The 26141-nt window shown below is 43.4% G+C and overlaps 1 protein-coding gene across 1 annotated transcript; it reads left to right on the top strand.

Annotated features, from left to right (window-relative positions):
• The first annotated feature begins 1429 nt into the window (after positions 1-1429).
• Positions 1430-24064, top strand: LOC130203608 (vesicle-fusing ATPase-like). The gene is made up of 22 exons (XM_056429932.1): positions 1430-1509; positions 3760-3845; positions 3929-4025; positions 4705-4744; positions 5972-6138; positions 6346-6453; positions 7022-7097; positions 7865-8020; positions 10047-10246; positions 11823-11988; positions 12081-12155; positions 12272-12459; positions 13226-13321; positions 13710-13866; positions 13964-14097; positions 15031-15097; positions 15179-15258; positions 17182-17316; positions 17473-17586; positions 22368-22423; positions 22501-22555; positions 23079-24064. Exons 1-21 carry the CDS (start codon positions 1498-1500, stop codon positions 22523-22525), a joined length of 2235 nt encoding a protein of 744 aa, XP_056285907.1. The 5' UTR covers positions 1430-1497; the 3' UTR covers positions 22526-22555; positions 23079-24064.
• Positions 24065-26141: the final 2077 nt, after the last annotated feature.

Below are 26141 nucleotides of genomic sequence, written 5' to 3'. Positions count from 1 at the left end.
GATGGCCACAAGACCTGGACTAAAGTTAGACCCGGAGTCTTCCGTTAAATTGAGCTGTGGTATTGAGTCGAATGCAGAAGGAATTGCTTCTTTAATTTTAACTACAGCACTGTCAGTTACACATCTGGTGTAGAAACCTTGACTATCTAATTCCCTTTAGTTTAATTGAATTAATAGTGTGTTTTATTAAAGACTTAATATAATCTTTAAATCCAGTTAACTCTTGTTAGTTTGTATTGTTAGTATGTCATCAATAACTTAATGAATGTAAGATTTTTTTATATTATCAATCGGAGCGTGTAGCACTACTTTATGTTTAATAAAACTAAAATCCTTTAATTTTCAGAGTTGTTGACCTGTCAAATGAATTCATACAAAATATTTAGTAAACTATTATTTCCTGCAGACAAACATTTCATTGGCACGACATCAGCTCTGCCGCTTAAGTAATGTCATCATGGCATCACTAAAAGCTCCTTTTTTTTAAATTACACCACGTGTGTAGTGAAACGGAGACATCTTCACTCCATTTGTACGCACACTAAACAAACGTGAGAGAATGTTTGGTTGTGCATACATCCTATGACATTGCCTGTTAATATCATCACCATCATCATCATCGGTCATCTGTCCTGTCGTAAAATGTCCCCGATATTTGATCTTATCACAGAAACCGAGGTTGTTAAGTCAGGGAATTTTAGACTTTTATCCTCTTTGGTAACAACGGGTGTAGGATCAGTTGTTGCTGCCCCATTAATGCCCACACTTCTCAATGTGTACCAGCTGTACGTACATACATAATACAACGGTCCAGCCATGAGGTAGAGTACAGGCCTCACACATGTATGTATAGATATTAGAAAGCAAAGAACACTTTGTTTGACAATATAAAAATCAACCTCATTGCAATCCCTGAGATACTTTAACGACAATTTGAGTTGGTCCACCTTTAATCTAAAATGGAACTATGGACCATTTCCTTTCAAATCTAATCGGAAATGTTAGGTAAATCGGCTCATGAACTGTGACTAAAAGTTAGCTCATTAATGAGATTTTTAAAGGGCTTTCATTTTGATATACAACATCAGAATATCTTCATTGTCTCTGAGTGACCCATTCAAGTGGTCTGCTATTAATCTGAAGTGAAAGTGCTTCTTAACTAATGACCATTTCCTTTCAAATCTAATCCGAAATGCATTGTGATTTTCTAGAGCTCTTAATTTGAAATTCAACATCAGATCGTCCTGTAATCACCTTCACCGGAAATGTGCTCTTATTTTGACGTCAGTTCTTTCACGCTCGTACCGTAATGCCGAGTGCAAACGTTCGCTGCGCTTCCCTGCCAAGTCATTGCACGCGCTACGTCTCGTTGTGTGCGTGATGACGTCCGGTCACGTGACCTCTTTACGCGTCACTTTCTGGTGTTTTTTTGCTGTTGGTTCTGTCAGCGGAGCGGCGCTTGAACCGGGAGTAACACGAAAACAAAAAGGCACCAAGATGACCGACCAGGTGAGTTTGTTTAAACTTAAATACATTACCCCCAAACATGCTGAAGCCTAACGTTTACTTTAAGGAATACAAGATTATTTGTGTACACGTAAAGTGAGCTTGTGTGGCAGAATCAGAACTTGGTAAACAACCCGGAAGTGAAATAAAAGTATCTTATGACCACGTTGTTGTTCTGGATTTAAACTAATATGTGTAATAGCCAGCGAGCAGCTAGAGTCACTCAATTATATACTTGTCAATAACGTTATAGACTTGAGTATGTATTTGTGTTATAAAGTGTTGCTAGGGTTGTGTCGTTAGAAATAAGTTTAGCTCCGATTTAAAAGGCTAACTAAATGAATGATGGCAATGGAGGAAGTGCAGATAAATTAAAGTAGAAGAAGAGCAGTAAGATAAACGAAACTACTGTTAAACTATGTTAACTCCTTAACATGAGTTAACGTTAGCTGAAGGAGCTGGAGTTCAAATAAAGGGTTGTTTTCATGATTACAATGCAGCTGTTTACGCCGACACACAGTTGTCAGCAGTTCTTTATTTAGTCCTACCTTCATGGGAGATATGATGGCTCTACTGCATTATGTTTTTTTAATTCATGTTGTTAATTATCTCTTAATTATTTCTGTCAGAAAATATAGAGAAATGTCGATCACAATTTCCCACGGTAGCGTTTTTAAAAAACGGTTCTCAAATCCACTAATAATGAATATCACAGAAGGCTAATAATCAACGCAGTACATGTTCGTGTAAAAGAAGCTGGAGACAAATTATTGTCATTGTTTGCTTAAAAAAAAGAGAGAGACGCTAAACCAATATTAAAATAAGTGCAACTGCCATATTTGTTTTTGTAAATGTACTAATCTGTGAATCTGTGTTTAAACTAGTTTGAGAGAGTTTGACACAAATATAATCCTAACTAAATGTCCACTAGACAAACCACATCTCATCTTCATAAGGTAATGTCGTCGAGGATTGATGGCAGTACGTTTACATTTATCATCAACACTGATTAAAAGGTTGCACATTTTTGCTTTAACTCAATACAGAAAACTTCCAAAATGACCAACGATAATAACTCAGCATTGTGACCTTCATGGAGGCCCAATTTGGCACGTTTCATCCTTTGTGTGTATTCAAAGTAACAGTTTTCTTTCCAGCATACTATATAAGGAAAGAGATGCACTTGTCTTTTATACCCTTGTGACTTATTCACATTTTACATTTGAGCTGATTACGTGGAAACAATGCAAGGAATGTCCTTCAGACAAGCGCCGGTGCACAGGAAAGACTGAAAGGCATTATTTGGGTGTCACGTTAATAATAGGGAGCGAAAACATTTGCTGAATATTCGCTGCCATCCAGATTTCTATATGTTGCCGTCAGGTTGTGTGTCTGCTTTTAAGCACGACAGAGAAACTACATGTAGTACAACCTGCCGACTGCCCTGCATCGAGGCCTTCTGTTATTGTCACCACTTAATTACAGATTCATCTAGGAAACACACTCTAAGCCTCTTCAGCTTTACAAGATTACAACCTTCTATCGTTATTTGTGTTATTTTTAACAAAAGAGCAGGTTGACACTGAACCGCTCTGTGTGATTTTTTAAAAATAATACTGGTTGAAGTTGTCTATCTCACAGACGGGGACAGACCTTCTGGTGGACTTATAGTCTTCTGGTCTTGCCAGTTCCGGAGACGACAAATGCTGTGTCTACTTTACTAAAGCGACTTGTATTTGGTCTATAACTGTTGGGGCCAAGTAAAGCCTGAATTGAACCTTTTTGGACCATCGTTGGCGGCACCTAAGGCGAAAAAACAAGAACCGTAAAAGGCTTATTTAAGATTGACTAAATCTGGAGTAGCAGCTTTAAATAATCCATCATCATTCAATTCAATTCAGTTTATTTTGTATAGCCCATTATCACAAATTACAAATTTGCCTCAGAGGGCTTTACAATCTGTACACATAGACATCCCTGACCTTTGACCTCACATCGGATCTGGAAAAACACCCAAAAAATAGAAAAAAAAACCTTTCATGGGGGGAAAAAGGGAAGAACCCTTCAGGAGAGCAACAGAGGAGGATCTCTCTCCAGGATGGACAGAAGAATAGATGTCATGAGACCAGAAGGAATAATTACACAGTAACAACACATTCAATGAGTCTGACAGAGTGTATGAATAGTTGTCTATCTATAATACTTCCTCGGTGGAGTCACCGTGTACATTTCTCTCCGCTCCCCTTCTTTCAGCTCATGAAAGCGGCTCGATGCCCAACAGACGAACTCTCGTTGACCAACTGTGCCGTCATCAATGAGAAGGAGCCGCAGTTCGAACAGTAAGTGGGAGGTACGGGGACAATCTGGGGGTCCTTAGTTCCGTACCATGCTTCACATTTCTCTCTGTTTCGCCCCCGCGCAGACATGTGACTGTGCGCAATCTAGCCCACATGTACGTGTTCACCTTGAGGAAGCATCCCAGCGTTAACTCCGAGACCATCGCCTTCAGCCTGCTGCAGGTAAGAGCAACAACGCCGACGGCCACGTGTTCTCGATGATCCCTGCGTCGCCCGCTGAACAGTTTCCTGCATGGGTCATCCAGCGGGGTTTGATTTAGTTATAAATAGTTTACAGAATACAATGCCACTGTCAAACTATGTTTCTTAAATATTGAATCGGGTCAAAATGACCCGAAGGCAACACAAGGGTTAAACAAAGGCCCGGTGAACACTTGCATCTGTTTTTCTTTTCTGGAAGCGTTGTATTGTTTAAAAAAGAAGATGGCGGCATGCGAGTCAAGATGTTCTCCAAGTGTTTTCCGGGAGGCTCTTAGCACCGACCTCTGACCTCTTTGTCTGTCTCAATCTGTCTGTTACTGCTTTTCCCTTCTTCTTTTCCGCCCGCTCCTCCTCCGTCTTTACGGCAGCCGCCACGGCACACAGGTACTACCGTAACGTGGTCTTATTTCACCACGTGTTTTAAGTGTGGATTTGATTTCTGTATTTTCGTGTTGTGACGTACGACCGCGTTGCAGAGGAACGATACACCGAAGTCCCTGAAGCGCGTAGTGAATAGCTGTTGGATCTTAGTTCTTCTGGATGATGTGTCGTCCTTATCGACTCCTCAATGTGTCCTCATACAAAAGAAATTAGGAAGATCAGGAAGTAAATCAATCCCTGTTCTTATATTTCTTTGCAGAGAAAATGGGCTGGCCTATCGCTTGGACAAGAGGTTAAAGGTACAAACCCACTTGTCATGCAAAAACCTGCTAATCAACAATGATCTGATGTGACTGATGTGATGTCTGTGTCTCTGATGTGTCTTGAGCCACATTGACTGTTTCCTCCAATATTCCCTCACGTGAAACTCACATGAGTCTCCATGTGGAATAAGTTGCACTGGCTGACGTTTTTCCTCCGTCAACACTCACTGTAGTTTATTTCGACTCACTCCCTGAAACACCGTGCGGCTGCCACAAACACACAAAGAGCAGAAGCACCTTTTCTCCTGCTCGAGTAACTACGTCTGCTGAAATGGACTATAGAGGAAAAAAACTGGATATTTGTGACCTCATCGGAGGGTGGTAACATTTTGAGAAAAACTGAGCCATGAAGCTTTAGAATTAAAGGATTTTTCTTCTGTGGAAAAACCTCCCAATGGTCGACAAAAACAAAAGTCATGATTTGTTTCCCCAGCAGCAGGTAAAATAAAAAGGGAATAGACTCGTACCTCACGTGTGTCTTCAAGCTGCGCAGACACTGTCTGCTCATCAGGAGCGAGGAGGAGAAACAAAAATCTAATCCATCATAATTCATTGTGACGCCTTCATCTTTCTTGAGATGGACTTGAAAAAAGAAAACGCCAAAGTTCCTTTTTAAATAATAAAAAAAAAAGATCTCTTTCTCCTTTTTATAGCAACAGAATATATGTGAAATTAATATTGCAGCCATGTATATTTTGCCCGGTATAATTATTCTAATTGCACGGCAGCGGTGCAAATATCCCCCCAATTGTGAGGAGAGCAATTAAACAGTTTGATCTCAATTCCATAATGAGGCGTTAGCAGCAATTTGAAAGCATGTTTCAAAGTGCTGCTTGAATGGAGCCCCCGAAATAAATATGACGGCGGATTCAAGAGCAAGAACAAGTCGCCGTTTGAACAAAAGACGTTAATGGACTTGGTCTCACTGAAAGCAACAACGAGCTGCCGAAGCAGTTGTTGGATCTCCTGCTGATAAAGTCTGCCGTCAATGAAGATATAAAACAATTAGCCAATTAAATAGTGAAAAAGAAAATGGTGGAATCACCACAACAGCAAGAGGTCCTTAAACAGTCATAAATGTGCACCCCAAAATAGAATGATGTGAGATTGGCAGCATGTAAACCTGCCAGAGATACTCATCCAGACCCTGTTGTCTAATCTATAATCCTCACCGCCTTTTAATTTTTTTTAACCTCCTTACAGTAACGAACTACAAGTTTGACAAGTCCAAACAGTGCATCAGCAGCATGATAGTGGAGATTGACTTCCTGCAGAAGAAGAGCGTGGACAGCAACCCCTACGACTCCGACAACATGGCCAAAGAGTTCCTCCAGCACTTCAACAACCAGGCCTTCAGCGTCGGCCAGCAGGTGCAGCGAGGGGTTAACGAGGGGTTAACGGGGGGCCGATCTTCCCGCTCGAGATTAACCTCTAATCTTTAAATCATGTGGTTCACAGGAACATGATCAAAAGAAGATTTTTCTTCAGTTGTTCGTGAATTTATTGCAATGATCTTCTACTCGTGTAGAACTTTGTTCCTTTTATTTTGTTGTAATTTAATGTTTTTTCTTGTGTAGTTTGGGTTTAGTTTCTGTGATAAACTGTTCGACTTGGTGATACAAGACATCGAGGCCATGGACCCGAGCATCCTGAAGGGAGAAGAAGCCTCTGGCGAGAAACTCAAGGTATCCGCCCGGAAAATTATTATTATTTATTTTTTTATTTTTATTATTATTATTTATTTGTAACTTAATTTTAATTTTTATACATGGCATGAAAGTCATTGGTTTATTTTACATTGTTATATATACAAGTCTGATTTTTATTTATTTTTAAAACATGGTAGATACAAAATTAAGAATGATAACTATAAATAATAAATTAATATACATATTGAACGTAATACAATTTTATGCGCATACATTTTCAAACTCATCTAAATTAAACAAAGTGGAAAAATATAAAAGAACCTTTCAAAATCTGTATCAAATAATCTAGTAATCTTCATTAATTGGTGATATATACTCAATCCGGGTTTCCCAAATACTTCGACATTTTTCAAATTATAACCTAAAAGAAAGTCAACATTTCCATCAGAAATACATGTGTATATATTGTGTTTTACATCAACCCAGTACGTAGGCAAACAAACAATGTACATTTGTAACTGATTGATGTTCAACACAACGGATTGAAACATCTTGTTTGTTAACCGCTGCAGTCGGACGTCACCTTGATGGTTTCTTCCCTCAGATTGAAATCGGTTTGTTGCTGGGAAACAGCCAGGTGATCTTTGAGAAGTCCGAGACCTCGTCCATGACTCTAATTGGTGAGTGTCAAAAACAACAAAAACAACAACTTTCACCAGTTGTATGGAGAAGACTTCTGATCTTGTGTGGTCTAATTTCAAACGTTAAATAAACGATGACGCCTGGAGAGCTTCTCAAAGTGCTTTCCAAGTGATTCGCCAGAACGTCCACAAGGTGGCGCACTTCCCTCATAATGCTCGTCCTTCCACAGTTTGTTGTCTCACAACATCAGAGGCCACCTGACGGGCAGTTTGACCTCTATATGTTCCACTTCTATGATTATTGTGATCATTTATTGAACACGTCGGTCCAAAACAAAGAGACACTCTTGAAATGTCCACGTGCAAAAGACCAGACAGTTGTTCAGACACTAGTTGTTCAATACAAACAAAGATTCAGGGACTCCCAACAGCTCCAGCAGCTGTGACTTGATAAGCATCGCTGTTGATTAGTCGATGATTAGTCGTCTTTCATCGAATCGTACATTGCGATATGACGACGATGCTAACAAGCTCATACTAACAATTTGCACTTATGTTCTTCATAACATTTGAGTTTTTAATTCAAACAGGAGACTACAAAAAAGTATTTTTTTACTGTGGTTATTTAGTGTAGACTATTTATTCATTGAACAACCCAAAAAACATGCTACGTTGTTTTATCAACATCTGAAATGACACATGGAGATGGAAGGTTCTGATCGTATCGCCCAGCCCGACTGTCCCCGCACGAGCAGATGGAAGTGCTGCTCCTGGAAATAAAGTCTGTTTTTGTGTCACTCCTGCAGGGAAGGCTAAGACCAAAGAGTCTCGCCAGTCCATCATCAGCCCAGACTGGAACTTCGAGAGGATGGGCATCGGAGGCCTCGACAAGGAGTTTTCTGACATATTCCGCAGAGCCTTTGCCTCGCGGGTCTTCCCTCCAGACATGGTGGAACAGATGGGTGAGCCACCGCTTTTATTTGCCTTCTCCCACTGTCATACTGTCGGTTATAAACGCAAAAAATGATCACGGTAATCAAGATGAATTCCCATAGTTTTAATGCATTCTAATCGTTTTATAATTCATTGTATTGATGCGTTATAATGTGATTCTAAGTTACTCTAAAGTAAAAATGTTGAGAGTAATTGTCTCATAGACTGCATTATAAGTCTGTTTATATTGCGTTATATACATGGGTGTCATAGAAAGTGCTCCCATTGCGTTTTGAGAAACAATGTCGTGTATTTTTCAGCGTTCATCGAGTGGAACGCATTAATAATACAAATAATCACAGTTCAGTGATTATATTCAACCCTTAAATCAACATTTTGACAGTAATTTCTCTGAAGGATGAATCGGCGTCTCAATCAGAAAAAAGCAACGATCAACGACGGCGACGACTATTTTCGCAAAGGCCGTCGGGTCTTTGTGACACACACACACACGCACCCTAATCCCTGCTCCCAGATCTCGTAGTCTTGTGAAAAACAAAAACAAAACCTCTGAACTTGTCACACGTCACCTACATCCCCCCCCACCCACGCCCCAGAGGTCCCGTGGCAGCGTCCAGCGGCGTGCGGGCTGACCTTCTAATGTTTAACGGGGGGGGGGGCGCTCGTGGTGCGGGAGAGCTGGCCCATCGGCTGCGGCCAGCTGGCTGCCGTAATGAGATGGCGTGCCCCGATAGAGCGTCCAGCTAAAGGTGACGCTGTAATTGGCAGGCGTGGGGATCGGCAGGAGCAGGCGCTGACAGTCGGGGAGCAAGAGTCTGATTCACCTCGTCTCCCCTCTGCTCCCCGAGAGGTGAAGCGGGACAGACGGACTCTTCACTGCTTTCTCTCCCCAACACAACCACATGATGATGTTGGGTTTTTCTCCTTCTGCCGCCTCGCTGGAGAAGCCCCCCCCCCTTATCTCCCCCTCCCTTATCTCCCATCCAACCCCCACCTGTCATCCGTCAGCAGCCCCAAATGGCAGCTCAGATGGTTATCACGGGCCTCTCAATTAGTCTGGGCTAAATGTCATTAAGCAGGTGCAAAAGGCCACGAGGAGACCTGCAGTGTAAACCGGAGAGCTCTCCACACTTGATCTTTACGGAGAAGGAATACAACAAACCGGCGGGAGCATTGGTCCATGTTACGCTGCTTTGCATCTAGTTTATGAGAAATAATACATTTTTTATTAAGTAAGAGGTTTTTTTTTTACCAAGAAGCTTTACAACGTTGATGAAATAAAGATAAATATTTAAATAGACGGTCTGAGTAGTTTTATTTTAGTTTGAGAAAATGTAAACGCAGCAGTAAAAAATACAAGCGTTTAAGATATTGTGAGCAATGTTTCCAACGTGGTCCCAGATGTTCACCAGTCCATCCTCGCCACGACAACGGATATATATGACCGTAAAAATACATTAAATACGTAAAATAATATGTTAGTTTTACATAAAATAATATGTTATTATTATTTAACATCTTTATTTCATTTGTGTTTTTTATGTGTAAAAATTGATAAATCGATTGAATTGTTAAAAACATCATTTTTATATTTTTCAATCAATCAATTCGATAAATAATTAATGAAACTGAAGATGATGTTATAAAGAACAGAATTTCATTTTCGAGTCGCAGTAAAAGCTTGAATAAAACATAATACATCTGTATAATTAAAGGTAAACTAAAGGAATGCAAATACAGAATTCTTTTTTTAATGCCGATAATATTTCTATATTGAACTCTGCTATTTTAACAATAATTCCTACAGTTCAAACGTTCTGTTTTAATTTGTATAATTGTTTGTTGTTTCCAGTTGTGTAATAATACAAATGACTCCAGACAATAGTGAACCAATGAGGGAAAGAGGAAACATGTGGCCTTGAGACTCGTGTTAACCGTCTCCTGGTTGATATTCACCTCACGAATAAATGACCTTCATAACTAGCAGAACTTGAGTTTCCGTGCCGGGCTTCACTTCCACTCCTCCGTCTGCAGGCTGCAAGCACGTGAAGGGCATCCTGCTGTTCGGGCCCCCGGGCTGCGGTAAAACGCTGATGGCGCGGCAGATCGGCAAGATGCTGAATGCCCGGGAGCCCAAGATCGTCAACGGCCCCGAGATCCTCAACAAGTACGTCGGCGAGTCCGAGGCCAACATCAGGAAGCTGTTTGCCGATGCAGAGGACGAGCAGAAGAGGGTGAGGCGCCATGTACTCTCATACAGACCATTAAAAACGACACTTCTTTTTGACTGTGTGAACTTCCTCGGGGACCAGGAACCTTTTTGAGGGACTCGTTCTGTTTCCAACCCCGAGATCCAGAGTCTCATTTAAAGGTCTTGAAAATAAGTTTCCGGGAACTTCGTCGTCTTAAGTGGAGCGCTCGAGAGGTGCAGAATGTTAAAGCTGAGCAAAGAAACAACGAGCCCCGTGCTGGTGTTGATGAACGGGTCTGTTTCTATCACGACTTCCCGACGCGTCACTACACCTGCATCGTGTCGGCTTTGCCGAGCGTGCCGATCAGATTAAAGTCTCATTCAACAAAGAGACGCTGCCCAGCCGTCCGGACAGAAAGGACACAAAAAGTAATTTATCCAGGAGTGGAGAGATCTGCCCTTTAGCCAGGCGTAGCTGCAATAACGTGTGTGTGTGTGTGTGTGTGTGTGTGTGTGTGTGTGTGTGTGTGTGTGTGTGTGTGTGTGTGTGTGTGTGTGTGTGTGTGTGTGTGTGTGTGTGTGTGTGTGTGTGTGTGTGTGTGTGTGTGTGTGTGTGTGTGTGTGTTGCGGATGGTGAGACACTCGCGTCGAGCCTCACTCTTCACCACCTAATGAGGGGATGGGCTGTCTTTGACCTCCTATTAGACCTCCCTCACACACACACCCCATCCAGTGCGTAATAAGGACGGCTCCACACCTGCTTTAAATGCTACGGCTGGGACTGACGGTGTGCCGATGGAGGGATAACCCCCCACCCTGCTCTAGCTCACTTCTTTCTTTTTTTCCCCCCCGTCTCTCAGTGGAGGGTCAGCGTTGGCTTTCGGGTCAGGATGAAAGTCTTTGTCGACTTTATGTCTCAGAGTAAATGAAATGCATTGGAGGAAAATATTGACATGATTTTTATTTATTTATGAGAGGAAACGACAGATCAGTTCATCGATTCTTCTGTTTCTGTCTCGAATGTGATCGATAATGAAACCTGTAAAATACTATTTCATTTTTGTGTTCAAAAGCCTGAAATAGGTTGAATTTCAATGCATTTTATGCTGAAAGGGGTGATATTCACATTAATAAAGATCTGTGGGTTCTAGCTGCCAATTTATCTCGTTTAATACATTTATTTGCACTTTTAAAAAGCTGAGTTTAAGAATACCTACATGTATAGTATATCTGTTTCCTAAGGATAGATAACTAATGCTTTTTTAATTTATGTATATGTTTTCTAGTGTAAAATGTTCTATTTTAACTCTTGACTTATTGTGATGCAACAAAACACCAACACAAAATTCTTTTTATGTACAAAACTACAACTTTCTGTTTCTGAACATGTAATATTGAATATATATATATGTAAAATACAATATAGAAAAGTCCTTTTTTTAATTTGAGGAAACACTGAAAGAACACAAGAAAAATGTAAATATTGTGTTCTGAGTAAATAACATCACCTGGTACACTGGTATCGAAGCGCATCAATAGCAGACGGCTCATATTTCCAGTTGCCCCAGTAACCTTTGACCCCCCCCCCCCTCTCTCCTCCTCCCCTCTCCCTCCCACAGCTTGGCGCAAACAGCGGCCTTCACATCATCATATTTGACGAGATCGACGCAATCTGCAAGCAGCGCGGCAGCATGGCCGGCAGCACGGGGGTCCACGACACCGTGGTCAACCAGCTGCTGTCCAAGATCGACGGCGTGGACCAGCTCAACAACATCCTGGTCATAGGTGCTCGGACGGCGGCCAACGCACACCAGCTCCCCCCCGAAGCCCGGCGCTCTCGGCTCATCCCGTCTTCCCTTCCTCTCGCCCTCTCTCAGGTATGACCAACAGGCCGGACCTGATCGACGAGGCCTTGCTGAGGCCCGGAAGACTGGAGGTGAAGATGGAGATCGGTGAGGCGGCCAGAACCACCGACGGGGCTTCGCTCTGCCGGCGAACGTTTTAAAAGTAACTCGGCTGGCGGTGAGTCCGAGGTAACGCTTCGAGTCTCCCCTCTCCCGCTTCCCAGGGTTACCGGATGAAAGAGGCCGCGTCCAGATCCTCCACATCCACACGGCGAAGATGCGCCAGCACGAGCTGCTGACCGCCGACGTGAACATCAAGGAGCTGGCGGCGGAGACGAAGAACTACAGCGGCGCCGAGCTGGAGGGCCTGGTCAGGGCCGCACAGTCCACCGCCATGAACCGGCACATCAAGGTGCTTATTGAGCCACCGCCGCTCTCCGGCGGGACCGGAGGAGTTCACCGTGGACTTGGGTCATAACATATCAGCAAATGAGTCGTGAGCAGCGCCGGGTTCTCCCCTTCCGGTCTCCCTCCAGCTGAACTAACCAGAGACAAAGAAATGCAAATATATTTTAATTCTACATATTTAGTCAGACCAAGTCCAAAACACAAAGATATTGAAACAACCATACAATATATACATATATCTGTATATATACTTTACATTTTTATTTATATATATATATTGTACATATATATATATATATATAATTTGATTATATATATATAAATATATATTGTTTAATTTTGTATTTTATATACATATATGTGTGTGTGTGTATTTATCAGGTGCATATGTCACAAAGATGAGGTGAAGTTCTAATCTGTTAAGTGTACATACACACACACAGCAACACACACACACACACCACGGCAGATATTGGAGGGTGATGATAAACGACAGACAAGGGCCGTACACATGTCTGATGGCTGTGACGTTTCTCTTCACTCCTCTAAACACTCCTCCTCCTCCTCTTCCTCTCGGTCTGACCTTCCTGCTCTGAGGGAGTACATTGTCTGCTGACACATTGTGCAATCTAAATGTGCAATACTTCATGTAATGGGTTTCATTAGTGGGGGTCATGGAGTTCATCTTGGAGCAAAAGCTTCTCGTCGTTTACCGGTTTGTGTTTGTTTGTTTGTGTTTGTTTATTTGTGTTTGTTTGTTTGTGTTGCAGGCCAGCAACAAGGTGGAGGTGAACATGGAGACGGCAGAGAAGCTGCAGGTCAGCCGACTGGACTTCATGGGCTCCCTGAATAACGACATCAAACCTGTAAGCTGCTCCACGCCTCACTCTCCTTGTCACTCTCCGGCGTCTCCTTCTGGTTGCATGTCAAACATAAAGTGGAATATTGAACACACGACATTAAAGCTAGGGATTTTAATGGATTTTTAACAATATATTTTGTTATATTTGTTTATAAATTCTCTTTACATCCCGACAGCAATAAATAAATCTAAATCCTTTACTCGTGGCTGCTGTGTGATTTAAATATTTTTATAAATTTGGCCGAAGTGACCTGCGAGATTTAGAGAATTTTAGAGCCGTCATTGGGAAAACGTTTCCAACACTGTTCTGGGTTTTTCATACGATAAGAATCCCCCCCAGAAACCTAGTTTCTCGAGATCATCCACCTCGTCTTTGACCCCCCCCCCCCCAGGCGTTTGGCACCAACCAGGAGGACTACGCCAGCTACATCATGAACGGGATAATCCGGTGGGGCGACCCGGTGTCGGCAGTGCTGGAGGACGGGGAGCTGCTGGTGCAGCAGACGAAGAACAGCGAGCGCACGCCGCTGGTGTCCGTGCTGCTGGAGGGTGGGTGCGAGCGGTCGGCGCGGCAACGGTTAAACACACGTTTAGTTTTTTGTTGTTGTTTTTTTGCGGCTCGTCGGTGATCCATTTTCTCCCTCAGGTCCACCGAACAGCGGGAAAACGGCGCTGGCCGCTAAGATCTCGGAAGACTCCCACTTCCCCTTTATCAAGATCTGCTCCCCCGACAAGATGATCGGACACTCGGAGATCGCCAAATGTCAAGCCATCAAAAAGGTTACGCCCAAAGTCTTGAAACTTGAATTAAAGTTGAGATTCAGGTGATCTGTTTAAATCTAACACTCGTGCTAGTTTTCGTTCGTGTGTAATCGTTACGACGCGCCACCTGCAAAGGGTTCAGGTTTTCTACAGCAGCTCAGAAGGGACAAACCAAACACTCCGACTCTGGAGAGCGAGAGTTGCCTTTCACGTTGTCACGTCACACGAAAGCCACAGAAGTCAGCGGGAAGGTATTCAGTCGGTTGCAATCTGCAACCTCACCACTAGAGGTCCCTAGATCCTTCACACTGCTCCCTACACACTGGAGTCTCACGGCAGATACAAGAGCTTCTGTCACCTCACTCGATACTTAGTGACGTCACAGAACATTAGATCATCACTTTGAATTACTCAAGAAATAGGGAAGATATTTGTTCATTGAAAACCAGAATAAAATAATTATTACCGTCGCATTCTGCGGAAGGTTATGTTTTGATCGCTGTGTATTTATTTGTGTGTGTGTGTGTTATTCGCATAACTCAAAAAGTATTCAACCGAATTGCATGCAATTTGGTGGGATGATTGGTTATTATCCGGGGACCATTTGATTAGATTTTGGGATCGATCGGGTCAAAGGTCAAGGTCATGAAAAGGTCAAAATAGCGCAGTAAATTTTTATCCAAATGGCATGCAACTAATGCCAAAATGTTCATCATTCAATGCCCAATCTTGTGATATACGAAATGTCAAAATGACCACAATATCCGGTATCAAGTTACATCAATTTACAGTTCCCCACACGCATGCCAAGTACCAAAAAAGTGGCTGCGGCGAAGGTATGCGCTCTACCGAGTGCCCGTTCTAGTTGTTGGTGTTTTCAGGCCGTGCTTGAAGCCGTGTGCCGGCTGCTGCTGCTCTGACCCTGCGTTGTTCTTCTGTTCCCCGCGATAGATATTTGAAGACGCCTACAAGTCCCAGCTGAGCTGCGTGGTCGTGGACGACATCGAGCGTTTGCTAGGTGAGCGTGACTGCCGCTGTGATAACGCAGCTGATGAGTTTCAAGACGTATGACTAATAGAGAACGATCCCCTCTCCTCAGACTACGTCCCCATTGGCCCTCGGTTCTCCAACCTGGTGTTGCAAGCTCTGCTGGTGCTGCTGAAGAAACCTCCTCCCAAGGTAACGAGCGCTTCTCGCGGCGTTCGTTTGTGCGGTTGCTCGTCCCGAGGTGGCCGACAGAGGGCAGCAGATCTTACGGATGCCAGCGCACAAGTCTTTGAGGAATTGTTGGAGGACTCTGGCTGCGGCCGGCATGTGTGTGTGAGCGACTCTGTGTGTGTGTGTGTGTGTGTGTGAGTGTATGGTTATTAACGAGTGTTTTGGTCCTGGACCCGTTGTGCTCCCAGTGAATGGTGGTGGTCGGGACCCATTTCTCATAGTTCCTTTGGTTGTAGTGTGTGTCTGTTGTTGACGGGTGTGTGAATGAGAGCATAGACCGCTATATGGCTGCATGTGCATGAGAAGTGGCGCGGGGCCTGGCGCTGAATGCCTGGCTGCACTGCTCCTCCGGGGTTGTAAAGCGCCGGGCCCAGCGGGGCGCCCGGCCCGGGGGAGGCCCGGGGGACGGGGAGGAGAATGGGCTCTGTGAGAGAGCCAGGACCTGGCAGCGCCGCCGCCTGTGTGGCACCTCATCTGCATGCAGCATCGCAACCCCCCACGCCATGGGGGGGCAGCCGGCAGCCATAATCCCCCTGTCTGCTCGCCACTCCTCTTTCCTGTCCTCCTTCGTCTTCTCCTCCTGGTCCTCCTCCAGCTTGTCGGCTTAGCGCAGCGACATTTCTTTTCGCTTCTCGTCCTTCTCCTCCGCTGTTGTCTTCCCGCTCGCTCCCGTTGGTCCCGTTAGTTTCTCCCCCCCCCCCCCCCCGCTCCAGTCGTGACTTGAAGCCCCCCGCGCAACGTCGAAACTCGAGTCGCACCATCACTGCGGACGTTTTCCTCGACCTCGACCTGGCGATGTGACTCAGACGAGATCTTCTGTCGCGCTATCGGTCATTTCATGTCTCAAAAACAATGGACACGCCGTGTTCTCTGCTCATAAATAGTCTGTACATGGCTTTGTGTCCTCGGGTCAATCAAGTACTTTTTCCTCATTTAATTAATAAACGTAGGACCAACTTCTCTCCACGTTACAGCTGCTACCAACCAACTTATCGGAATGGAAGCTGAAAGAATGCGGAAAATATAGGCAATGTGCCTCAGTGGGCTTTACAATCTGTGCACATAGACATCCCTGACCTTTGACCTCACATCGGATCAGGAAAATAGAAGAAAAAAAACTTTCCCAAGGAAAATAAAGTGAAGAACCCTTCAGGAGAGCAACAGAGGAGGATCCCTCACCAGGATGGACAGAATAATAGATGTGATGCGACCAGAAGGAATCATTACACAGTTACAACACATTCAATGAGTATGACAGAGTGTATGAATAGTTCAAGAGGCCGGACCAATGAGGTCAGCCTTTGAGGCAGGAGGCACAGAGAAGGAGGCAGGGCCGTTGGGAAGGAGGCCAGGTCTAGGCCAGAGGCTGGATGCAGGAAGCAGGGGCAAGGACTCAGGAGGACCGGCTTGAGACGTGAAGTCACAAGGACTCCGGAGAGGAGGCAGAGTTCATAATGTGTGATGGGGAGATGAAAATTCATCCTTAATAGAGAGAGAAGAGGAGAGAGGTGCTCAGTGTATCCTAAACGTCCCCCAGCAGCCTATCAGCCTATAGCAGCATCTCTAGGTCTGGACCAGGTGAACCTGATTCAGCCCCAACGATAAGACCATCAAGAGGAACGTCTTCAGTCTCCATGAGGCGACTGTGTCTGCCTCCAGGACTGAAGGTGGAAGCTGGTTCCAGAAGAGAGGAGCGTGATACCTGAAGGCTCATATCACACATGTAGTAACTTATTCAACACTGTGACCCTGAAGCACGGCGCAGGTCCTGCAGGTTCACAGAAGAGGCCACAATCCACATGTTGCTGAGAGGGGAGCGGCTAAAGAACGAGAACAAATGTAGGGCGTGATAATATGAAACGGTAAAGTCTGCGTCTCCTTCAGGGCCGTAAGCTGCTGATCATCGGCACCACGAGTCGTAAAGACGTCCTGCAGGAAATGGAGATGTTGGATGCTTTCAGCACCACCATCCATATTCCCAACATCTCAAGGGGAGAGCAGCTGGTCGAGGCTCTGGAGGTAACACACACACACACACACACACTTGACTTTTATTCTTTTAAAACCTGCTTTGATGTAATACTCCGATGTGGACACACTCGGGCGAGGCGCCGCTGTCGGCCCATATTTCCCACTCTGGATAATAAACTCGTCTTTCTGTCGCTCCGCCTGCAGCTGCTCGGTAGTTTTCAAGATGTGGAGCGGGCCGACATCGCCAAAGCCGTGAAGGGCCAGAATCTGTGGATCGGCATCAAGAAGTTGCTCATGCTGATCGAAATGGCCGTGCAGGTGAGGACCGAGGGTCAGACTCAGGAGACGCTCGGACAGATGTTTAGGGTCTCCAGAAGGTTGATGCTGATGCATTTGGTGACGTGTGCACATCCTCACTGTCACGCTCTGTCGGCAGCCGCGTCGTTTTACTTTTTCTTTTAAAATTCTAAAAAACACATTATTTTTGGAATTGTGCGCTCTGAGCTCGAGCTCCCCGTCCCTCCTCTTCCTCGACACATCTGGCCAACAACTGCCTACACACACACATATACACACACACACACACACATATACACACGCATATACACACACACATATACACATACATACACACACACACATATATACACACATACATGCACACACACATATACACACACACATACACACAGATACACACATACACACACACGCATATACACACACACACATATACACATACATACACATACACACATATACACATACATACACCCACACACATATAGACACTCACATATATACACACATACAGGCACACACACACATACACACACATATACACACACACATACACACAGATACACACACACATACGCATATACACACACACACATATACACATACATACACACACATATACACACGCATATACACATACACACACATATACACACGCATATACACATAGACACACACACACATATACACACATATATACACATACACACATATACACACGCATATACACACACAAACACATATACACATACATACACGCATACACACACATATACACACGCATATACACACACATACACACACATATACACACATACACACACGCACACATACGCACACACGCACATCCACGCATGCATACATACACACACGCATACACACACACACACACACACTGTCCTCCATTAGAGTGGATTGAGACCCAGCGTTGGTTCGCTGATGATCTGTTGAGGCTTTCCAGAGTTCCACGTGTTCTGAATCAGGGAAGCGACTCATAACAACAGTCACACACACCTCCAGGTTTTTGGTTGCACCTATTTAGAGCAAAATCAATAAAGATCAGTCGTCCAACACATTCGCGAGGTAAAAAAAAAAAAAAAACTCCACATCAAACCCGTCCAACTGTGGGAAAAGAATCCACTAACCGTGGACCACCAAGTGGCTGCAGAGTCTCGGCTTCCTTCCAGCTCGGCAGTCGTCTGAATGGAGATGAGTCCAGAAGGTAAAAAGTCCACTCACCTTCTTTTAAAGTAGTCTTTCGGGGGTTTTGTGGTTTTGGCCGAGTAGAAGTAACATTTCTTTTAAAGGAAAGTTCCCCGGTGACGTTGGTAGAGTTTGCAGTGTAATAAAAATGATTTACTTGCAAACTCTTGTCGGGGCCCCGACCTTCTCAAAGCCCCCGGGTCCTAATCAATGCCATTAGTTATAATAACATTACATGTAAAAGATGTTTAAATCCTAGACTGAGTTCCTAAACTGAAATAGTTTCAACTTTTTGCAACAAAGCCCTGCTTTAATTTTAGTTTCTGATTAATTAATGCTCATTGGTGCAGCCTCAGTGATTTGAATTGGAGTCAACAATAAATGAATTGTATATATTTATATATATAGTTATATATATATCTATTGTTATATATAGTTTTATATATCTAACTATATATAGTTTTATTTATATATATATATATATTAGGGCTGTCAATTGATGCAAAAAAATTAACTAATTAATCGCACATTTTGAAATTCATTAATTGCGATTAAAAGTTTTTTTTTCTTCTTTTTAAAGACAAAACTTCACACAGAGCTGTGTTTTCAAAGAGGCTCCTACCTATAAATTGCCAGCGAGGTATTTAATATTGTGGATGATAAATTGCGTCTTCAGTGAAACATCCAGATTAGTAAAAAAAAAGAAGTATATTGAGACCCCATTGGTCCTGTCATCTTTAACACTGAACACAGCAGAACCGGTGGCCTTGGTAAACTGACTGACATTCACATATGTCACGTTAACCCTCTGGAGGCGGGGCTCATGTTCTCCATTTTACAAAAAAATGTAAATTCACCTTTTAAAGGCGTTTGCATATGACACATACCCACGTGTTCTCCATCAAACATTCCAGAACAATCTCAGCTCTCTATATATTGAGGCTCAGTTGTCCTCGCGCCGTGTTCATTGGTTGTTTTTTTCGCAAAATGTTGACAGACAAACGGATTGACCAATCACATTGAAGGTTTCGTGTGACGAGTTCTTTCCGCGCCGCGTCACCCGACACGTCGCCCCCCTCCGTTCCTCTGAGTATCAGAGGGGGAGACGGGAGGAAGGAGGCACAGGAGGAAACCCGACTGATTCATCCACAAGTTTAAACTGATTTATGCTCCTTATTTTCGCGGAGAAATAAAAAAAATTATAACGGAAACAGTGTTAAACCGTACTGCCACGGTTTGACACTCAGAGGAGTGTAAAAACTTCAAGGCACACCGGAAGTAATCAAAGTTGCGTTAATTGTGTTAAAATATTTTAGTGCGTTAACGCGGCCAAATTAATCGCATAGATTAACGCGTTAATGCTGACAGCCCTAATATATATATATATATATAAATATATACAATTAATTCATTGTTGACGAATCACTGAGGCTGCACCAATGAGGATGAGATTAGATACTTTATTCGTCCCCGGGGGTAAATCTTCTCTCGGGGACCAGACATCACGCCGTCTCTGCTGCTGCATCGGGTCCCTGTTCTGTCCTCAAACGTTACTGAAGTGTATATTTCGGGATATCTCTTCAAACTTGTCGTATTTTTAGGTTTTTAAAGTCGCATTCCTTTCAGTTCCAACTTATTCTCCAACGAGATCCGACTTTGCAGTCCACTAAAGCGGCTCGCCAACGCGCCGCTCGACCCAAAGCAGGTGCAGAGACTGACCCGAGTCTGGCGGTGGGCTGTCGTTACCGTGACCGCGTGTCTGTGGTATGTTGATGATGTGTCGCGCCTGTCTGTGGAGGCTGGATGCTGTGTAATTGCTGAGGTATGCACAAATGCAGCCCCCCCCCCTCACACACACACACACACACCCTCCACCCACTCTGAGCCTGAAGAAGTATGAATCTGTGTTTGCCGAGGCATGCTGCAGACACACACACACACACAGGTCTTTGTCTCTTGATCTTTTCCTCTCATTCCAAATGTTTCTGACTGCTCTCATGTCTTCACTCTAGTAGCTACAGGCCATTCCAGACACACTGTAAGTTATTGCATCGGTTGCCATTAATTGTACACCCGCCCCCCTTTCTCTGTTGTGTGTGTGTGTGTGAACTCCAGGACCCTCCGCTGCTCCAAACCGCTTTGATGTTTCAACACCTTGCTTCTGAGTCTCGGGCGGCTCCAGCAGACGACCTGTCGGTCATTAAAACACATTTACTAACTAGAATGGGCACTCTGTAGAGCGCATACCTTCGCATATCACAAGATTGGGCATTGAATTATGAACATTTTGGCATTAGTTGCATGCCAATTGGACAAAAATGTATCGTGCTATGGTAAAAAAAGAGTTTGACCTTTCCATGACCTTGACCTTTGACCCGATTGATCCCAAAATCTAATCAAATGGTCCCCGGATAATAACCAATCATCCCAACAAATTTCATGCGATTCAAGAACATTTTGACCTGTTCATGACCTTTGACCTTTGACCCGATCGATCCCAAAATCTAATCAACTGGTCCCCGGATAATAAACAATCATCCCACCAAATTTCATGCGATTCAAGAACATTTTTGACCTGTTCATGACCTTTGACCTTGACCTTTGACCCGATCGATCCCAAAATCTAATCAACTGGTCCCCGGATAATAAACAATCATCCCACCAAATTTCATGCGATTCGGTTCAATACTTTTTTAGTTCTGCGAAAGATTTTGACCTGTTCATGACCTTTGACCTTTGACCCGATCGATCCCAAAATCTCATCAAATGGTCCCCGGATAATAAACACTCATCCCACCAAATTTCATGCGATTCGGTTCAATACTTTTTGAGTTTTGCGAATAACACGCATATAAATAAATAAATAAATACACGGCGATCAAAACATAACCTTCCGGCATTTTCAATGCGAAGGTAACTAGAACGGGCACTCGGTAGAGCGCATACCTTCGCATATCACAAGATTGGGCATTGAATTATGAACATTTTGGCATTAGTTCCATGCCAATTGGATATAAATTGACCGTGCTATGGTAAAAAAAAAGATGTTGACCTTTCCATGACCTTGACCTTGACCTTTGACCCGATTGATCCCAAAATCTAATCAAATGGTACCCGGATAATAACCAATCATCCCACCAAATTCCATGTGATTCAAGAAGATTTGACCTGTTCATGACCTTTGACCTTGACCTTTGACCCGATCAATCCCAAAATCTAATCAACTGGTCCCCGGATAATAAACAATCATCCCACCAAATTTCATGCGATTCGGTTCAATACTTTTTGAGTTCTGCGAAAGATTTTGACCTGTTCATGACCTTGACCTTTGACCCGATCGATCCCAAAATCTAATCAACTGGTCCCCGGATAATAAACAATCATCCCACCAAATTTCATGCGATTCGGTTCAATACTTTTTGAGTTTTGCGAATAACACGCATACAAATAAATAAATAAATACACGGCGATCAAAACATAACCTTCCGGCATTTTCAATGCGAAGGTAATAAATACACGGCGAACAAAACATAACCTTCCGGCATTTTCAATGCGAAGGTAACAAGTGTTCCGTCTGTGTGTTTGTTTCCTTCTAGATGGATCCGGGCTACAGAGTGAGCAAGTTCCTGAGCCTGCTGAAGGACGAAGGAGCGTGAGTGTGACACCGCGCCCCGTGATGTTTGTATGAAGTGTGATTCATAATAACGGTTTGTGTCTTCTCCTCTGCAGACTGGGCTCCGATAAGTTCCTCTAGACTCGGTGGAGCCACGCGGTGAAACAGACGGTGAGACCACTTCCTGTCCGGGTCGAGGGGCGCTCGCATAGAAATGTAAACTGTGTAGTATCGTTATTCGTATTTTTGTGATCATACACAAGTCGTACGAAGCCTCATTTAAATGTAGAGCGATCGTCTATCGAGCAAATGTACTCCTTTGTGGGTGATTGTGCATTTAAACCCAAACATGTAGCATCAATGTCTCATTTTGTGATGCACATTCCAATATTTGATGTTGTTGTTTTGCATTTTCTGCTTTTCTGTTTGTTTTTTTCTCACCATATTTCCAATTTCCATCGCCACAATTTAGTTTGAGAGGAACAGTTTGAAGTTTTGGGAGACGCACTTATTCGCTTCCACGAGTGTTGGAGCGTCGCCACGAGTTTAGCTTAGTTTAGATTAGCTTCGCACACCAACGGCTTTAATGCTTTTTAATGCTGTTTTTGATAAGACTAAAAATAGGTCGACAACACAGGTGCTCTCTCTCTCTCTCTCTCTCTCTCACTTTTGTTTGTCTCTGATCACTCCTCAGCTGCGGAGGAACGGAAGCTGGAGAGAAGCTGGCAGGGGAAGGAGATGAGTTTCCAGCCCCCCTCCCTCCCACTGCACCTCCATGAGCATTTACCAACCAGGCGAACCTCCTCCTCCTCATCAGCACTGTGTGAACACACACACACACACACACACACGAGCAGTGTCTGTGTATATTGAAGAAGACTAGTGCTGTAATCTCCATGTGATGCCCTGAGCATGTCTTTTGGATTTTATATATACATATATATATATATATATAGATATCTTTCTTTGTATTCTGTAATCTGATCATTGCTTTATCTCTTAATGATCTCACTTTGTTCTTAACACACATCATGTTCGTGCTCATGTCTGACCTTTTTTCTTTTTATGAATAAATTAATTATATTACGAGTACAAAGGAGAACATCTGCATTGTGTGACGTGGTTATGAATGACGGTTCCTCGCACCACGGGCGGCTTTAAGGAGGCGCGTCTCTACAGGAGATGATGAACACGGTGATGTACCAGCGTCTCCATGGAAACCGTCGTGCCGATCGACCACCGGGGGCTCCTGGCGTGTTGAACTCTTCAGGACGCGTCTTCGATTATGATCTCGTCGAATCATCTCATAACTCGACTTCTCGCGGTTAACCTGTGCGGCGTGTTGCGCAATAATAAGACGCCGGGAGCGCCTGCGGAACGAGGGCGGCGGAGGGACTACTTTATCTGCCGTGTTCTACATGTCTTGTATGTTTTTGATTGAGATGTGATGGTGTCGCTTCATCCGGATCATCCCGTCATGCACATGGAGCTTGTGTGGCCTCAAGTAGCGGCCGTACAGGGCTCATTAAAAGCTGGAAAAGTCATGGAATTTTAAAATGTTATTTCCAGACCTGAAAAAGTCTGAGAAAATTGCTGAAATCTCAAAAGTTTTGGAAAATTGTTATATTCATATGTTCATTTGACGGTTTGATTAAAAGAATAAACGTTTATATAAATATATATTTGTATTCTTTTAATAACTCTCATTTTGTCATTTTAGGTTATACTCATGTATACACCGAGATTTCACAAAATGTTTGGTCATGGAAATCTATTGGTCACCATGTGTATGAACCCTGATTTAATAATTATTCATATTTATGGCATTATTTTCTTAACAATGTTTGTTACAAACAAACTCAAAGTACATTTCCTTAAACAGCTGCTCTTCGTAGTTTTTAACAAACGTTACTGAGGAACTATTTTCTGCGGCGGATTAATCCACATCGTGTTTCCCGCCGCAGGACCGTGTATGTGTGAAAATAAACGGTGTGTTTCATGGTAATAAAATTGTTATTTTTAATAGTTTTGACAACAATGGAGCTCTAAGGAAGAAAAATGTTAGTTCTTTTGATTAGATTTGTTTACAACAATAAATGTCTTTTTAAATGCCTAATTTTAAAATGAATGTATTTATTACGACTGCAGCACTTTGTACTCGGCGTGACCCTCTGGCTACGAAGCAACAACAAAAAAAGCACGAGACAGTTGTGTTCTTCAAATATATAATCTTAGTTCAGTCGTACAGATATATACATCGTATAATAAATAATATTTATAAAAACATAACATTTACGATTATAAAATAAAAAGGGAATTATTCACTTTAAAACATTTGTACAAAACTTTGGATATAGCGGGAGGAGAAGGAGGGGGAATCCCAGGCAGAGGATGACACAAATGCTAAACTACGTCACAGAGAGAGAGAGAGAGAGGCTACACACGACTGGGTGTTTTGTTGTTGAATGTAATTAATAGGAAGCAGGTGGGGCTGTCACAACATGTGGAAACTCAGTGTGCTCCATCAGTATGAACAGACATCCATCAGGGTTTCCAGTCACACACACACACACACAATGAAGTTTCCCAACGTTCTTCTTCTTCTGCTTAATGTTCTCAGACTCTACATGAACTGGAAGTCTTTTCTTTCCACCCCCCAAAAAAATAGAAATCACATCCATTTATCTCAATGATGGGAAAATAATTTCATTTTCTTTCTCATAAAACTGGGCAGACGTCAGATTACAGTGTTGCTCTTCCAATGTCTGTAAAACCTTGAGGCAGGAGTGTGTGGTGTTTTTGGGTGTACTGACAAAAAGTACAAGTTCATAAATCAGACTTCTCAAAAACCTCAACTGTCCGACTGAGAAAATACAGAGAGAAGGAAGTAAGGAAAGGAGGAAAGGAGGAAAGGAAAGGAAGTGAAAGCCAATCAGAAGCTCCTCTCGGCTCCACACGTTGTCACACGTCCTTCTTTCTTTCTTTTCTTTTTTTCTGTACAGTGATAAAAGACAAAGAGCCTCGCTGATGGACCCGCTGAGTGCATGAAGTGTTGGATTTAAAGAAAAGATCTCCCTATAATCTCTTTGCTCGTGAGACCGGGATCAAGAACCTGATGCATAGAAATCCATCAACGACAAACAGCCACGAAGGAACAAAGTCTTCGTCATCTTCGTCGTCGAAGACTCTTCCCGCATAAAGCAATGTTTAAATGTTCAACATCTGGAGTGGCGGACACACACACACACACACACACGCGCGAGTGAGTGCGGTTGTTGGTGGAATGAGCATGCTTGTTCACACACATGCCGCCGCATACCTCCAGTCCCAGCCCGATGGGGATATTTCAGAAATGCAGGGCTATAAAACTCATTCGTCTTCTCAGTAGTTCAAGAAGAAGAAGAAGAAGAAGAAGTCCACTTCAGTAGTTACACAGTGATGATGACCTGGAGGCCAACGGCGTGACGGTTGTTTTTCAGATTAAAAACAACAACAACAAAAGGTCAACCAGCCAAGACGACCGGAGGAGTGAGGTGCTATTTTTTTTTCTTTCGCTCTTTCTTTTTTTCTTGTTTATATTGAAAAGCAAAGAGGCCGAAAGTTTTTTTTTTTTTTACTGCATTAATATCTCAACGGGTATACAAGTGTTACTGTCCATGCAACACATTGTGCTGGCATGGGGGGGGGGGGGTGAATAAATAAAGACGAGGTGGAAGAGGGGTCCAATGCTGCAGGGGGGGGGGGGGGTAGTGGCACA

The sequence above is a fragment of the Pseudoliparis swirei genome, chromosome 13 (genome assembly GCF_029220125.1).
Source record: "Pseudoliparis swirei isolate HS2019 ecotype Mariana Trench chromosome 13, NWPU_hadal_v1, whole genome shotgun sequence".
In the NCBI taxonomy this organism is placed as follows: Eukaryota; Metazoa; Chordata; class Actinopteri; order Perciformes; family Liparidae; genus Pseudoliparis; species Pseudoliparis swirei.
Note: the sequence above shows the minus strand (reverse complement) of the source record. Positions and strands in the feature narration are given on the sequence as shown.